Below are 17,640 nucleotides of genomic sequence, written 5' to 3'. Positions count from 1 at the left end.
AAAGTTCCTGAATTGCTCTTCACTATCGCTTTGCTTACCAAGCGGCCAGCACTGTTACATGTTGCAGTGCAAAGTCACTAAGGGTGTCACCCAGCCTACTCTCAAGGAGATGTTTCACATCTACACCAATTATGCTGAACACTTGGCAGACAAGGGTGTTTTCCGACTTTAGTTTTTTTTTATTATGTTCACTACAGCAGTTATGTTTTCCTGTAAAAATCTAAGAATGCAGTAAAGTATACTTTTTCACATCACTATCAATATGTGACCAAAGGTCCTCACATTTCTTGCCTTTAGCATCCTCACTCAGCAAACATTCTGTAAACAGTTTCCACGTGGATAATATAGCATTCATAGCCTCTTGGACTGAGAACCATCAGCTAAGGGACACAGTTGGGATGACTCTTTCTTTGATGCCACACAAAGCACAAAATGATAAATATTTACGTTTTAGTTCTTGTGCATAAGAAAACAGTGCACTGGAATGGACTAAAAAGTCAATAGTATTACTCATTAACTCTGAAGATTGTAAGGATGCTTTCAGCATACCATCTAACAAGTGGCAAGGATCTCTTAAAGGGAAGCACTTCAGCTCAGGTATCAATTTTGACAGGTCATCACAAAACTTTTTCATATACGTAGCTGAATCAATGCAAATACAAACAATATCACTCCAATCTTTATTGAACTTGGAAAGAACCTTTTTTGCAGAGCATTCCAAGTGACACAGTGGCCATGTTTTCTAAAAGTCTTGTGTCATGTTTTAACCACTTTCCCAGATGCTTGGTGATAGCACTCTTTTAACATATACTTGTCACTATACCTTGCATTGAATGTTTAATGACTGAGGTGTTGACAATTCGCCTACTATCAATACTGACTCACTAGAAAGTGGGAGCTGATGTATTAAGGGTTTTTACCCATTCTCTTTGGGTAAATGTGATGACACATATTAGGAGAGATTCTTGTGAAACTAGCTATTTTACCTATCAGTGAAAGAGCCAAACGCAGCCAAAATATCAAATATGATTTAGCTATTTCCTGATTCTCTACAGTTTATACAATAATTAAACAAGCCCTAAAACATGCTTCTAAAACCTGCATCTTTAGACCAAAGACCACAAAACAATATTTAGTGGCATCCCTAAACAATAAAACTCAAGCAGAATAATGCTAGCCCAGACTTCTTACTGCTAGCTTGTATAACAAAGTTACATTGTGTTGGCCCCTTCAGGAAGAAAGAAAATGACTCTTTCACTCTCTTTTTCCTTTCTTTGAATTGCATATAGTTTGTGGTTGTGCAGGTGTTTTATCAGTGTTTATATGTTTTCACTGGTGAGGGCTATTTCTCTTTCAGTGGGGTTTTATCAGTTAGTATAGGTTTAAACCTAAAACCGGACAGCCTAAATATAAGGAAACAATGAGGGGACTCAGGATCTAGACATCAGACGAGCCGGCAAAGGCCTCCCATCAAAGGTGCCCAATAAGAGACGCTTTTCCCAGTTATCATCTTCATCCAACCAATATACCGCATGCTACAGCTGGGCTGCCATGAGTAAAACTTCAGGCAGGGAACCTCAAGCCCCCTCTGACTCCATGTTCCCTGTAAAGTAGCAAGTCCAACCCTTGTACGCCCAGAACCCCAAAGGAGGTTTACCATCAAACTGCCTAGTGTACTAAAATAATGCCTGGGGATCACATAAAAAGAATTCTGCACGGTGTAGAGACAGCACCGTAGTATAATTTTCACTATTGGGAATCTGCCCATAAAGGACAAAGGTAATTCCTTCCAGAACCTGATTGAGGCTCGTATTCCCTTCACCGCTTTTCAAATGTTGAGATTTAAGAATTGCAGAGCTGTGTGAGTCAGGTGAACTCCCAGATAGCGAATATCACAGGTAACCCAGGGGAACCTCACCAAAGGCAGCTCATCTTCCCGTACCCCGGTCAGCCCTCCCAGGGGAAATAGCTTAGATTTATCCCGGTTAATCCGAACGACCAAGATCTCTCCAAATGCCTGCATAACTCTGAGTAGAATGGGTGCCAAATAGGCCGGTTGTCGAAGATATACTAGAGCATCATCACCATAAAGGGAGACTACATGGTTAGCATCTTGCTGCACAGGGTCTCCACTCATGGGTCCATGGTAACCGCAAACAAAAGTGCTGACAGAGGGCATCCCTGTCTGGTGCCGCTGTATAACTGGAATGGAGCAGAGATCACCAGGGTTGGATTGGAATTAAAAATCGGCCCAGGCATGCTAAAAAAAAAGTGGCCCACATTAGCATAATGCCTTTCCGCAAAACACTGCTTCGGCAAAATATGCACAGATCAGTTTACACTGGTAATACACACGAAAACAAGTGAGGTCACTTTTGCTCATGCCCCCTGCCCCCGCTCAATATGCATATATTAATGGGCCGGCCCAGCGAGAGAAAGGAAGTGACACCTCTGCCTGTTGATAAAAGGGAGGTAATGGACGCCCATCTACCTCCAGAAAGGCCTCTCAGGCACCCACTGGGCCGCTCGCGGCATCGAACAATGCAGACAACACCCAAATCGGCCCCCCAGGCTGCTCAAAAAAGCAACCCACAGCATGAATTTGGATACCAGCCCCTCGGGCATTGCCCGAGTGCCCGCATTACCAATCCGATGCTGGAGATCACCCCCCTGATCGTACCTAAGCATTTCGAGCAGATTAGACTAAGTGAACCTATTGAGTAACTCCAGAGCCCAACCCTAGTTTTCGGAGCACTTGCCACAGGTAGGACCAATGTGCTGAATCAAATGCTTGGTCAATATCTGGGAGCACCAAAGCCAAGTCATCAGCCAAAAGCCGCAGGGTATGCCATGCATGAGCCAGTTGCAGGGCACCTTTTTGCAATTTTAATGATAATAGTGAATTTTGTTTCAAATGCTGGCACACTATTTCAGTATAGGAAACAAAAACAACTCTGGGACAAAGCCATGAATATTTTAACATAAAATAAATGTCTAGAATGCGTGCTCCAAGAAGTCCTTATCCGTCTTCAATACCTCTTGAGTTAGATATCTCAATAGAACTGTTTTCTTGTGAAGATTCTAGCATTGTGTTTTTACGTTGGCTTGCTCCTGCAGCCTGCAGAGTTGTATCCATTGCCTTGCTGCTTGAAGTCAGCTACTGTTTGTGCCCTGAGAGTGTGTCCTGTATTTCTCAAATCCACTGTAATGGAAAAATCCGTTTTTTGGCAGAGGCACACATCATATACCGAGAAGAGGATACAATTACTGGCAGAAAATGCCATTTTAACTCGGACGACATAGTCAGTCCTTTTTTTATTTTTAATGTTAACATAAAAAGTGTAAGCCACAAATAGCTAACATTCATTATAGCTTACCTGAGAAGTTGCATATTTGAGTGTGTGTTGGATATTTAAATATATACATAGGCAAATAGAAAACACACTTTCTGCACCATTTTACCAGTGTTATACCTGTCTCGAGATTTCCTGTGCATACTGCTATCATGGTTGTCACGAAGAGTGCCACGTCAACACAAAGACAAGACCCTCCTACGTCCCCTCATGTGAAGAAGGAAGTGGGCGTGCCCAGTGCCTCAGTCTGCAAGGTGCAGTGCAGTTATTGTTCTTCCTCAACCCGCCAGTCCTGCTGGACCCTCTTTGGGCCTCACTATGAGGTCCCCGGTAATCCAAATTCCGTTGGTAATGGGAGTAACTGGCCGAATCAAGATTACAAGATCCCCAGTAGCTCTCCTGTTGTGTTTGACTCAACTTAAATTTAGGTGGAGTCACTGTGTAAAATACCAGGGAAATTAATAAATACCAGGAATATGGCCTCAAAATAACAATAATACTTCGTATTTGTAAAGCGCTAACATATCACCCCTGAAGGGTTTCAAGGTGTCCCTTCCTGCACATAAACAATCCTAAAATGCCATTCTGTCACTTTCATGTGTGCTGCTTCATGCAGCACACATGAAAGAGACAAAATTGCGTTTTTTTCAAAGGTTTGTTTATGTACGTCCTTTCCTGTACATAAACAAACCATGGCATTTTGCTTTTTCCATGTGTGCTGCCCAAGGTAGCACACATGGAAAAAGTAAAAACGAGGAGAAATAATGCATTTCTCCTCATTTGGCCAACTTAAGACAAGGGTTTTCCTGGTCATAATTTTTGTGCTGCGTCCTATGTACGCCACCCTTGTCCATAAGGGGCAGTGTCAAATACAATGGATGTTGCGGTGGAACGCCCACCACAACACCCACAGCACACCCCTGTCACGCTAACCATAGCGTTAAAGGGTGCCTTATGTACATGGCATCACTAAGCGCGCAGCCCCTATCGCCACCACATCGTCTGTAAAAGTGAAGTTGTGGTGGCGATAGGAGCTTGTACATATGCCCCATTGTTTTTCTGTGTGAAATTCTTATCACAAAATAACTTTTAAAAAACGCCATTTCCATGCAATTCCTTGCATTCTGGTGACACCTAGTGGTAAATAAATGTCTTCTTGCAAACATAAATTTGTTTTACTAGATGGGCCCTTTGAATGGACGTTGTGGTATATTTACAGGCTCCCGGCAATCCTTATATATTCTGTAACTCCTGCTGATGATAATTGTGCCAAAAACCGCTCAGTAATTTGACCCTGGGTTAAAGGTCATGCCATATCTGCTCTCACATCACTCATCACACTGCTGAAAACTGAAAACAAAGCAAGCCTGGGGGCACGATTTTTTCAAGTGCAAGACATGTCGACGGCCCCAATTGTAATCTGAAGGTACAATAAGAGCACAGACACTGGCGCAAATACCTAGTGAACTCCCGGAACCCTTTCCGTAATACAGCACTTTTAATACTGTACGCCTGCATCGTGGAACAAGCAGAGGTGAGATATCTGTCCCTCTGATGATATACAACTCCCTGAATGGCAGGGCAGGAAGCATTTGATCTGAGGCCGTACCGTGTAACCCACGATGATCCTTAATCAGATTGATTGACATACCCAAAGCGAGGTGATATATTACACGAAGCCAAGTGTTTAAGTGGGCCGGGTCCTGCCGGTGCTCAGCACCGACAGTTCTTAAAAGCTGATGCTAAGACGGGCCCCTATCGGGCTCTCCATTTTTGCCCCCATCCTCAGGGTGAAAAACATATCTTAACTTCTGCAGTACCACCCTTCACTGCCTGTGATGCATCTTTAACGGGACTCGTTATAGTTCTTTCAGAGTCTCATCATTTCAGAACTGAAGCATGTTCAGTATAACATACAACGCCATAGTTGTTGCTTATTTAGCTTATGCAAGGAACAACCACTGACAAAGCCAATAGTCCTGGCTTCTTGCAGGTGTTGTACTATATATCTGGATGCAGTGACAGAATCGGCAAAATACCAGTCAAGCAAGGCGGGACACTATGTTAATGACAGATTCTTTGCTTACTGATTTTAAGCCACGCCCTTTATTACATCGGCCACGCCCCTTTGAGAGACCCCTCTGTTTTTTTTCATCCCACCTAAAGCCCTGCATGAAGCTAAGCTCTCCACCAATCGTAAAACACAGGTTAGTTTATACTTCTTTTTACACTGGAAGACACCGTGCCCCGCCACTATCATATGCACCACACTGCACCACAGCTTTCTCCCAGCCTAGGTGTTTTCACCATAGCAGCACATTCAGTACTTAATTTGGAAATAAACAAGTGCCAGGGCAGAAGGAATAGGTCAGGGGGCCGCTGTAACGTACACTACCGATTGAAATTTCCAGCACTGGCACATACAAGTATAAACGCTTCCTATTTAACATCACAGTCCTCTCAATGTTCCGCTTTGTAAATTTCAGTTCATCATAGCATTAAGAATGGCCCGGGTGCGCTGGAATTACTTTTGAAGTCTGTATTTAGGGTCTTATTTACAAGCCCATTGCGCCACCTGTACATCACTTTTCCCATGTTACAAATGATGCAAAAATGGTGAAAGAGGCTTGTAAATTAGCTCCTTAGGGGCAGATTTACAAGCCTTTTGAGCCACTTTTGCATCATTTTTAACATGGAAAAAGTGAGGTAAGGGTAGTTCAAGGGCTTGTAAATAAGGCCCTCAGTCGTTAAATTGATTTTCTCCCTCAAAAATTGAAAGATGACGCTACCATGTGGTGACTGTCATAAGTGCCTTTGTTAAAAATGTATTTCCAGTGCTGAGTAATGTCAAACCCCGGCCCAAATTAACCAATGAGCACATTGTTATCCTCTCATAAGCCTCCATGTTAAAACCATCCAAAATATGTTACAAGAAAAAGAAAAAGAAAATGACCTCCTTGCCACATCTCTCCTACGTTGTCTCTCTGCGTCCGGCCGGAACTGGAAGCACCCAGGCTGCCCTAAGTCAATCACAATGCTGCAATGCAGCGTTGTAATTGGTCTGAGCCCCGTGGTTCGGCGCTTACAGAGGACTGGGAGCCTGGGCATGTTCTCCACCCAAGTAGTAATATAGCCTGGGTGGAGAACATGCAAAGTGCACATGACTGTTTGTCCAGCCTGAGACGGATGGCAAAACATTCATGCGCACTTACAGAGTGCCCACCACTCCTACCCCAGCTCTGCGAGTAGAGCAGACCCACACGCAAAGTTGCCACAGCAGGAAAAAATTAAATGATAATAACATTGAGTTATTATAATTTGATTTTTCCTTTATTTACACTGCTGAAAAGCAGTGAGACGACGCTCCTCTGCCTTAGCTAAGGAGCCACCACTGGATTTAACATCCAGTGTCCAACGCCCTGTTGACGAGTGGTTTATAAAAGACATAAATACATCGAGAGTTCAAGGTTATTACCACAATTTACATTTTGTTCACCCCCAAACTAGCACCAGATTTCAGGTTCTCAGATGTAGCAAAATAAAAATAAAAAGTCAATCGTGAAAAAAACATGTATCAGTGAAAAAACACACTTTTAATACAATAGATTGAAGAGGGTGTAAATGGCACCGTTAACGAACAAGGGGGCATATCAGCAACAACCGGCGATAATTATCGCTAAGCGCACTTAGCGCTAGGATAATTATCGCCAGCTAGCGTGGATTTTTATCGCTGAGATAGCGTGCTATTAGCAACGCTTTTCTCAAAAGCGATAAAAATCCTAGCGCTAACTGCCAAACGTGAGATTATCGCTGGAAACCCTGCGATAATCCCACGAAGTTTGGCGATAGGTTGCTGATAGGGCCTCACATACTTAGCCATGATATCCACCTTCCATAGGATATCATGGCTAAGTCAGTTTCAAAGCAGGAGTAAGGAAAGTAGTGATAACAGAGGTTATTGTTACTTTTCCTGTCGCTATGCTGCTTTGCGTGAGGCTTGATAATAGGAGAAATGTCGCTTAGTGACATTTCTCCCGTTATCCTGGGGAGGAACGCCCACTTTACATCTCATTAGAGATGCACGTTAGGAATTCAGGCGCTAAGGCAAGGTTTCACGCGTTAGCGTGACCTTACTAATATAGCGATAAAATTATCGCCGCTTTTCGGCCAAAAACGGACGCAAAAGCAGCGATCATTTTATATCGCCGCCTTGTAGATATGCCCAAAGGCTATCATAGCGCATCAAAGTAGCTGGGCAGCATTGGTATCCAAAGCCATTTTAAAGTATGTTCAAAATCTTGAAAGAATCCCAAATACAGCGCGACCTCTGTGTTCCTAAAAAATTATAGGGCATATTAACAAGCCTGGCGATAAAATTATCGCCGCTTTAGCGGCAGAAAACTGCCGCCAAAACGGCGATAATGGGCTTGATAATATGCTCTATGGAATTCCAATTGAAGCCCATGTTAGATGTGAAGGACATCTAACATGGGCTTCAATTGGAATTCCAAAGAGCATATTATCAAGCCCATTATCGCCGTTTTAGCGGCAGTTTTCTGCCGCTAAAGCGGCGGTAATTTTATCGCCTGGCTTGTTAATATGCCCCTTAGTTGCATTCTTGAGCTTTAAGCGGGAAGTAAGGTTTCTAAAAATAAAACCTGCTAGTCAGTCGCTACGAACTGAAAATGCCAGGGGGCACTGTCAGGGAAATATTAATGTTGTCTATCTTGGAGGCATGGCAGGCTTGGTACGGATGAAGAGCGTGAAGCAAAGCTGTCGATTGCACACAGATCTCTCGAGCAGGCGCATTAACCAAAGGAGCTATCTCACCAACAGCCCCGCCTGACTGCAACAGAAGTGTCCTCGAGCTCCCGCGAGCGAACGGGGAACGCACTTAAAAATAGTACCTCAGGCGCGGAGATGCGAAAATACCAGTCTGAATAAAAGGTGAGCGCCTATATTCAAATATACAGCTGTGAGTATCCTATACAGACAGGGTATACTTAGGCATGATAAAGAAACACGATAGCTCCGGAAAGTGCATTCGAATGAAGGCTGCAATCAAAGATATAGGACCAGGGTGAAAGTGGAAAGAGCCGAGAAACGTGTAATGCTTGGAAGTAACGCACGTGAAGGTGCACGGCGCCCTAGATTGAGTAATACTCACGGCAAGTCTTTGAAGGAGGAACACGACGAGAAGGTATGGCAGCATCTTGAGCACCCAAACTGCCCTCGGACTCGCTCTGCCCCGCTTCACGCATCACTCGCCCCTTTTATAGCCCTTTCTGTCCAGGAAGGGTGTGCTAAAATATCCCTCTAGAGACAGAAAAAAATAGCTCTCTTGAGTAAGTCTCGTGCAAACACAGGTTAAGAAATACCCCTTCCTGTAAAAGAGATAAAGCAGCCCTGCCCTGAGGGGATCAGGCCTGGGGCATTTCTGGAGGAGTTGCACGTCCTCAATCAAAGCCTCTCTCTCCTTCCACACCCACCCCCTTCTGCAAACATTGGTGACTGAGTTACAAGATGCTGGAATTTCCCCCCAGGACATTGTTTTGTTACATTATTTATTGTAATATGCTTAACTCGCAGGAGCACATTTGCAGGCTTAAATGCCAACAGTGACTGTTGGTAACCCTTGCTGTGCGGCACGTGCGGCATGTATAGGCACTGTTTATGGTAAGGCATGGCAAGCAACCGCGGGTCAGATTTATGAAGGTTTTGTGTCGCCCTTGTGCCACGCAAGGGGGACGCAAAACCTAAGGGAGATTTATCAAGCCACGCAAGGCCACTTTCATGACACAAGTGGAAATCGCTGCCTTGCGGCACTCTGCCCCAGGGAGGCGTTCCATGTGTGGAGTGTGGGTGTTCTCACGCACCCACCAGTGGATTTTGGTGCACTCTTAGATTTACCATTAGTGGTAGGCCTGGGAATCAAAATGCTACGCCTCCTCAGATGAGGCGTAATCAGGAGAAATATCATCATATTTCCTCTTTTTACGTGTGCTGCACGCATTCTACAGCACACATAGAAAGAGGAAAATGTCTTTCTGGATTGTTTATGTGCAGGAAGGTGGCCCTTCCTGCACGAAAACAATCTTGCCTACAACACAGACACACTTGCACCATGACGTAAGGGTGTTTGCATTTGCACTAGGCAGCAAAAAGTGCTCCAGCGCTAGGTAAGGACAGGAATGTGCCATTTAATGTTAAATACTGCACATTCCTGACCTTTACCTTTCACGCAGCGCAGCAAGTTGGCTTGCTGCATTGGGCTGCATGAACAAATGATAAATATGGAGCCAGATGTCTAGCCTGGGCTCGGTAAGAGGAGCACCTGCACATCAGGTTTCTTTTCACGTGTCTCATCACACACATTGACCCGCTGCTTCAACAATCATAGGGGCATATTTACAATAACTGGCGCATCCCTGTATAACAGCAGGGATGCGCCAGTTAATGTGCGCTACAGCTCCGCCAACATGGATGTGCCGCATTTACAATGCGGCGCACCATGGAGCAAAAACGGCCCAGATGCGTGACGCATCTGTACCGTAAACGTGGCGCATTGCTGGACTTGCGTCGCAAGCACGACACAGCTCCAGCAATGCTCTGGGGGGCCCTATCTTGCTAATGCTGCGTCAATCCTTACGCCTGCTTCAGGCAGGCGCAGGGTTTTGACACAGCATGGGCCTAAAAGTGACTGAGTGAAATCTTGTAGATTTCACTCAGCCACTTTTAGGAGGCGTTCCTGCGCCGGAACGCCTCCCCCTGCGCAGGAACGCCTACATGTGGCGCAGGGCTTTACAACATGACGCATCTCCCAGATGCGCCACGTTGTAAGTACCCCGCACCATGGCGCAGGATTTGCGCCGCCGCTGCGTCACAAAAGTGACGCAACGGCGGCGTAAATGAGGCACAAGGGGCTTGTAAATCTGCCCGTTAGCACCTAGGACAGCAGAGCTTTCAAGTTTCTGAAATGTGTACTTGATCAACTCGTTCATTACAGGTTCTTACTTGCCATTCTGGGACTTCTTTTCACATTATAGAACCAGGAGTTCCAGCCTCAGAATGCAGAGTAAAAACCTGAAGTCCTTTGATAGCCCTGAGGAATGCCCGTGAGCAACTTTCTGGCATTTTGAGCGGGCAGAAAATGTTGGTGCTTGCTAAGGATGGTGGGATTATGGTACCCCTAGACATCCAATAATTTGTTTGCTTTTAATCACAAAAGGCAAAAAATTCCCTTCTGTGCTAATCAAATCTATGTGTAACCAACACATATCTCTATAACCCAGTAAGGATGCACCAAACATATGTTTACATCAATAGTAAATAAAACGAAATCTTGCTTTATCTCCTTATTAAAAATGTCATACTTTTTTATTGTTGTCACCAAGATTTAAATATAGTAACATGTCAATATTCAAGAATACACAATTAAAAAACTCAGTGTACTACACTGTTATAAAACAAGTATTATATACAATGTGTGCATCATAAAATCATATTTTCATTAATCATCACATCCATAGACAGTCTCATCCTGGTTGTTACATCCATCCACATTTGACACAAGGAATTCGCAAGGAAAATAAAGACAACAAAAATAATCCTTATTACGAAAAGTAATAACATTTAGTCCTTGATCTTTGTGTTAAAAATCACTTTCTCTAAAACAATGTCTGTCGATGTGGCATTTCGATGGTACCTGCAGTTGATCCCCCACTTTCTTCAGGACAAATATGTATATAAAAACGTTTTCACACTAAAATCATATATTCTCAATCTTAATATGAAAAATCCCTCCCAGCAGAGGTCAGGTGGCTTGATTCAATTGCCACCAGCACTTCGTAAATCTTAATATTCTGATGCAAGTATAATCAATCGCTTCTCTCAATTCTAATCATTGGTTTTTCATGGCTTCTTTAAATGCATATCTTGAAGTACTGGGTTCTGAAAAACCCAGCGGTGCCAGGGAACACACCCTAAGACTTCGAGTTCTTCCTGTTTCAGACTACAGAAACACAGAGTCTTCTTGGTGAAGTCAAAGATCGTATTTATTGGCTGCAACCAGTAACAGGTATCCTAGAAGTACAACACGGTGTTTATTCTCAGGAGACTGCTGAAACTTACAAAGCCAGCCTACTCTTTTATACAAAATATTATGCTTTAGGCAAACATTCCTTATTTTACAGTTGACTATTCACATATTTTCACTACAAAGAAAAAGCGGAGTCATGATGACAAGCCCATATTTCAGTTTGTCCAGCCCTCAATCAATTACCTGGCAAGGCTCAGTACTTTCATCAGATATCGACGGACCCCCAATAAAAACGGGCACCTCCTCCTCGTAAAGCAAGTCATAAAGTAAGAAACAAGGACAGGTGTGTGTAAGATTAGGCATGGTTTGTGTGTGATGAAAGGTTTTATGATATGTTGTGCCTTGATACTAATCACATTCGGCCACTGGGAAAGGAACTGGCCGAACAGGTTTGGCTTCAGGCAGTGGAGTCAGCTTGCCCAGGTCACAAAGGAGTCACTAAAGATGTATGTGTCCTTCAGACTCGTTTTTGGCATTAGTCATTGGCCTATGTGAGGGCAACCACAAAATGGCTGCCGTTCAATGGAGACCGAGGAAACAGGACGGAAACTCAGATTTCAGGGTGATTTCGTCACCCGAATATGACGAAAATGTTTGTGCACAGTATTCTAATCATTCTCGGTCTGCTGATACCAAAATCATCATGATACGACGATGTTTATAACACGAGGCCAGAATTTTCAGTACCACAGACCCTCCTTTTGCCCTTACATAGGCAATAACCTATACTCACGTTAATCTGAGTCTAGGTCTGAGTCCAGGTCTATATTCATAAAGTCGTTGAGATGTTGCTGTAGCATCATCCTATTAGTTAGCTCGTCTCTTGATACAGGTTTCCTTACACACGATGTAGCACAGAGGCCACATATTGCAGGAGCACACTGTACACGCAGACAGAACAGGAAAAGAATGGCTAAGATCATCCCAATGACTATCAGAATTTTCCATCCCCAGGCGGATATCAGTTCCCAGAACCACCCCATCAATCATCAATCTCCTTTATCCACGTGAATAGATTCGGAGATCTTATGCAGTTTGGAAATGGCCTGGTAAACTGTCGGAGCGTTATCTGGAATGAAAACACAACAACTTGATTGGATCACTTTACATACCCCACCTCGGTCTGCAAGTATGACGTCTAATGCGACCCTGTTCTGAAGAGTCAAAAGGCGATCCGACTGGAGCTCAGCAGTCAAATTACTAAGGGCACCGGCGGTTTCATCTACCGTGGATTCAACCACCCTTGTCAATTGCCTTATGTTCCTGCTGTTAACCATAGGCCCCCAAAACGGCAGAAAACCCTTTACGAAATCTCCAAATTTTTGTCCTGTAGTGTCTTCTTTACTGATGACACCTCTAACTATCCTTGTCTTATGGTAATCTGCCGTGGCCGTGTAGGTGGGAGGCAACAGGAACGAAACAAAGCATGTGCCTGAGAAGTCAGGGGGCAACCATGTATAGGCTCTATTATGGCAGATGAAATAGGTACCCTTAGCTGCTAAGAACGAAGGGGAAGTCTGAGACGCAAAAACATATGTTTCAGTGCAGATACTTTTCCCTAACTGCGCTCTGGGATTCTTGCCATTACCTTGCAGACATAGATGGCCCTGATGGGGTACAATCTAAATCGGGGAGGATCTCTTTGCTTGCTGGTTCTCACTCAGAGTAACTCCATATCCTGTTATGTTCCATCCAATATATGCTAGTGTCTCATCTCTCGGGATAGTCTCATAGGAAATATCTTCCCTAATCATATCTACTATACCTTTAACTAAAGCACTATTCTTAGCATTATCTTTCACAGAATGTAGGGGGTTGGCTTCATGAGCGTATATGAATATCGTTCTATATGCCCACACAGAACCATTATGGCTGAAAGGCAGGACCAGATAAGGGATATCTTTATCAGTAGTATGAGGCATAAGACCACACACCCAACAGTTAGTTGTGTTCACTACTAATTGGTGTTGGTGTAGAAGCTGAACGAATGAATTATTGACAAATTCTAATCTTCTAGCGGACTCGTGTTCAGGCAGAGGGTAAAAAGAATGTGAGGAAACAGTAGAAGGAGGTATGGGCTGTGTAGTGGGTGCAAATGTCACTTGAAAAGAGAATAAAACATATCCTATCAAAAACGTCATCACACTAAGCAACATGAAAATACATAATATCAAAAATCGTTTCTTTGTCATCATTATACACATTCTGGCTTTAAAGTCCATATGTTTGGCAGGTCTCTCATTCTCGAAAAACTCCATCCTCTCTAATTGCTGCTCGTGGTGGTAGGGTGTTCTATGCTAAGGAATGCTTCTGTCAGTCCAGGGCAACTCCCTTGGACCGACCAGAACTGTCGACCTAACGTCTTCAGCTGCACTCCAAAGACTTGGGCAACCACGACCCTACACCTGAACCCGGATGGCGGTTCGAAGAACAAAAATAAGAACGTTTCTCAGATGAGAGAGCTGCACTTTCAAAAATAGCAAAGAAAATAATTTTTATTTGTCCATAGTTCTCGGCCTCAAATTGTAACGGCTTTTTCCAGGTACTGTCTGGTTCTGGAACAAGAGTTCAGGCTCTGTAGTGTTCAATCGAATTGACGGTGGCACAGCTTCTTGCAAAATATTGTCACTTTCTTGTTCAGAAAGTGTTCCTTTTACACGTGCATCACTAAAAGGCAGAAAACGAGGCACAGTCTCAGTCTCAGAGTCTGCGATCCCCTCCTGGACCCACCGGTCGTACGGTAGAGGTAAAGGGACTCTCTTGCAGTGTACGCCGTGGATCCAGTTCTTTTTCCCTTCCACTCGAACAGCTGATCTTGTTGAGAGAAGGACGAGATGGGGGCCGGTCCAACGGGGCTGGTTATTGTTTGTCCGCCTGAAATTTTTGACCAGCACCCATGATCCAGGATCGATAAGATGTCCTGGAGTTTCAGAGACCTGAGGCAGAGTATCGTGAACCTGTTGGTGTAAAACATGCAATTTAGCCGTCAATTCATACAGATAATCAAGCAGTACAGGGTGTTCTATCTCACTGAATTTTGTCGGCCTTGGCACTCCCCATATGTTCGCCGGGCGGCCGAACACAATTTCATAGGGACTAAGTCCCACTCGCGAATGCACAGTCATTCTTGTTGATAGGAGTGCTAAAGGCAGAGCGTCAGGCCATTTAAGACCAGAGCTCGCTTGTATTTTTGCCAACTTCAATTTGAGCGTGCCATTATAGCACTCTACTAGTCCAGCTGATTGGGGGTGATTTGCAGCATGGAATTTCTGCTGAATACCTAGCCCCTCACATACTTTTTTCATCACGCGACCCACAAATTCACTCCCATTATCACTCCAGACCATTCTCGGCATTCCAAACCTAGGGAAGAATTCTTTGGCAAGGGCTTTAGCTGTGGATAAGGCAGTGTTGTCTTTTAAGGGATATGCTTCTACCCATCTTGAAAAGGCACAAACAACAACGAGTACGTATTTCAAATTGTTGCACCTTTCCATGTGGATGAAATCTAGCTGCAAAACCTCGAACGGATACGTTGGAGGCGCAAAATGACCAGCTGGAGTTGGGGTTCCCCTACCAGGATTGTATTTCAGACACACCATGCAATTCTTGACCACATTCTCTGCACATTTAGGAATTCCAGCATTTTGCCATACTGGAGTCAACAACTTACAAATCCCTTTCACACTGATATGGGCCATTCCATGAGCCATTGTCACCACTGCAAGCACATACGCATCGGGTAACAACCATCGCTGATGTTCTGACAGGTCAACCCAACAACCATTTTCATCCAATTTACCCGTACTTTCTCTCCACACACTCAACTCTTTCTCTGAAGCTTCAGCTTGAAGAGACTTCACACTCTCTATCGTATCTTCACACATTCAAACGTCACCAACCCATCTTGCAGCGCCTGCAACATACATTCGATTCATCACATCTTTTGCTGTTTCTTTTGCAATCTCGTCAGCAAATGCATTACCACGACCAACATCATCAGTCACCTTCTTGTGTGCACTGCATTTCACAATCGCAACTTGTAATGGCAAGGTCAGTGACTCAAGAAGCTCATTCACCAACTGACCATGCTGAATCTTAGCTCCATGCGAAGTCAGGAACCCACGTTCTTTCCACAATCGTCCAAAACTATGAGCCACACCAAACGCATACTGGCTGTCGGTATATATGGTCACTTTCAATCCTTTTGATAACACACACGCTCTCGTAAGTGCAATCAACTCTGCTGCTTGAGCTGAATTATGTGGTATACGTGCAGCTTCAACAATCGTATGCAAAGTCGTGACAGCATATGCTGCAGTCGTATCACCATTCGGAAGCTTAAAGCATGAACCATCCACCCATAAGGTACCATCACACTTTACAAGAGGAGTATCTTTAAGATCTACTCTCCCTTTCGTTTCTTCTTCTGTCCTGAGAAAACAATCATGCTGTTCCACATCATCTGTCTCTACTGAAATTGGCAATAACGTGGCTGGATTCAACGTATTGCATCTCTTTATGTGCACATGACTCGCTAACAGTGTCAACTCGTAACCTGACAATCGAGCACTAGTTAAGTGCTGTGTCTTGGTCCTGTTTAACAACGTGTCCACTGCGTGTGGAACCATCACAATCAGCATAATATTCATCACTAACCCAGCAGACTGTCTAATAGAAACAGCTGCTGCCGCTGTGGCTCTCAAGCAACTCGGCAATGCTTTAGCTACCGGGTCCAAAGTCGACAAAAAATACGCGCATGGACACTGCTTGTCTCCAAAAGACTGTGTTAGCACTGATAATGCACAACCCTCTTTCTCATGGACATACAGTGTAAAGGGCTTACTGTAGTCGGGGGTACCCAACACAGGAGCCGAACATAATGCATCACGCAATTCGGAAAAACTTTTCTGACAATCTTCAGACCACGGAACGGGATTCGGTGTATCTTTACAAGTCAATGCTACCAAAGGTTTGGCCAGCAAAGAAAAATTAGGTATCCACTGTCTGCAGTATGACGTAATGCCCAAGAAAGCACGTACTTCTCTCTGTGTCCTTGGCACACTCAATTTTGCAATTGTCTGAATTCTTTCGGGGTCAGTTTCCTTGCCTCCTTCGATAAGAGATGACCTAAGTAGGTCACTTCTTGTCGACAATATTGCAATTTTGAAAGAGACACTTTGTGATGTAAATCAGACAAATGACGCAACAACGACAAGGTGGCTTTTTTACAAATCTCTTCAGTATCTGCAGCGATGAGCAAATCATCGACATATTGAATAAGGGTAGCGCCATCAGGTAAAACAATTGCATCAAGCTGTGTTTTTAAGGCCTGACTATATATCGATGGACTTTCACAGTAGCCTTGAGGAGCGCGTTTGAAACGGAAGCTTCGGCCTCCTAAACTGAAGCCAAAAATATCCCTGCTCTCCTCGGCAATCGGGATGCTGAAGAAAGCATTCTTCAAGTCAATCACCGAGAACCAGGTGGCAGAAGCTGGAATCATAGCCAATAGGGCAGTGATATCAGGAACAACTGGAAACTGTGGCACAACTATTTTATTAACCTCTCTAAAATCAATCACGAACCTGTAAACAGGTGGCTGAGAAGGGTCAGTACGTTTCAAAACAGGCAGAACAGGACTATTACAAACGTTGCCTCTTGTCTCTTCAATTACATCTTTTTCAATCAAATCATAAATGATCGCTAGCAACGCCTTTTCACCTTCACTAGAGATCTTGTATTGGGGAATGCGTGGCAATTTAACATCGACTTTCAATGTCACAACATATGGCGGTATTTCCAAAAGACCCACATCATTAGGACCAGTAGCCCAAAGAATATCAGGAAGAAACGACAATTCTGTCGGAAGTTTATCCTTCGACAAATACATTGGAGAGATCACTTTCCTACCCAGTGTAAGTTGTACTCCTGAAGGAGAACAATATAATGTCGCATACAATCTTTTCAACAAATCCAATCTTAACAAGTTTTCACCACAACCTGTCGTTAGAATAAGGGGTGCTTCCAATTCACAAGGTCCAACAGAAAGGGACATAGGACTAGAAATCGGGTTCCTAACCGGGGCGCCAGAAAAACCTACTGAAACATTCATCTTGCCAGACAAAGGTGCGCCAGGGAGTTTTGAGTGCATAATATAACTCTTGTTAGCACCAGTATCCAACAGAA

At 44.0% G+C, this 17,640-nt stretch overlaps 1 protein-coding gene across 1 annotated transcript in view; it reads right to left on the bottom strand.

Annotated features, from left to right (window-relative positions):
* LOC146798062 (olfactomedin-4-like) overlaps window positions 1-8,669 on the bottom strand; it is a 29,960-nt gene extending 21,291 nt beyond the window's left edge. Inside the window, exon 1 of the mRNA XM_085625285.1 lies at window positions 8,521-8,669. Within this exon, the coding sequence (XP_085481411.1) occupies window positions 8,521-8,565 (45 nt within the window). The 5' untranslated portion in view covers window positions 8,566-8,669. The remainder of the gene's footprint in view (window positions 1-8,520) is intronic.
* Window positions 8,670-17,640: the final 8,971 nt, after the last annotated feature.

This window comes from Triturus cristatus, chromosome 9 (genome assembly GCF_964204655.1).
Source record: "Triturus cristatus chromosome 9, aTriCri1.1, whole genome shotgun sequence".
NCBI lineage: Eukaryota > Metazoa > Chordata > Amphibia > Caudata > Salamandridae > Triturus > Triturus cristatus.
The sequence above is the reverse complement of the archived record's forward strand: the minus strand, read 5'-3'. Positions and strand labels throughout refer to the sequence as shown.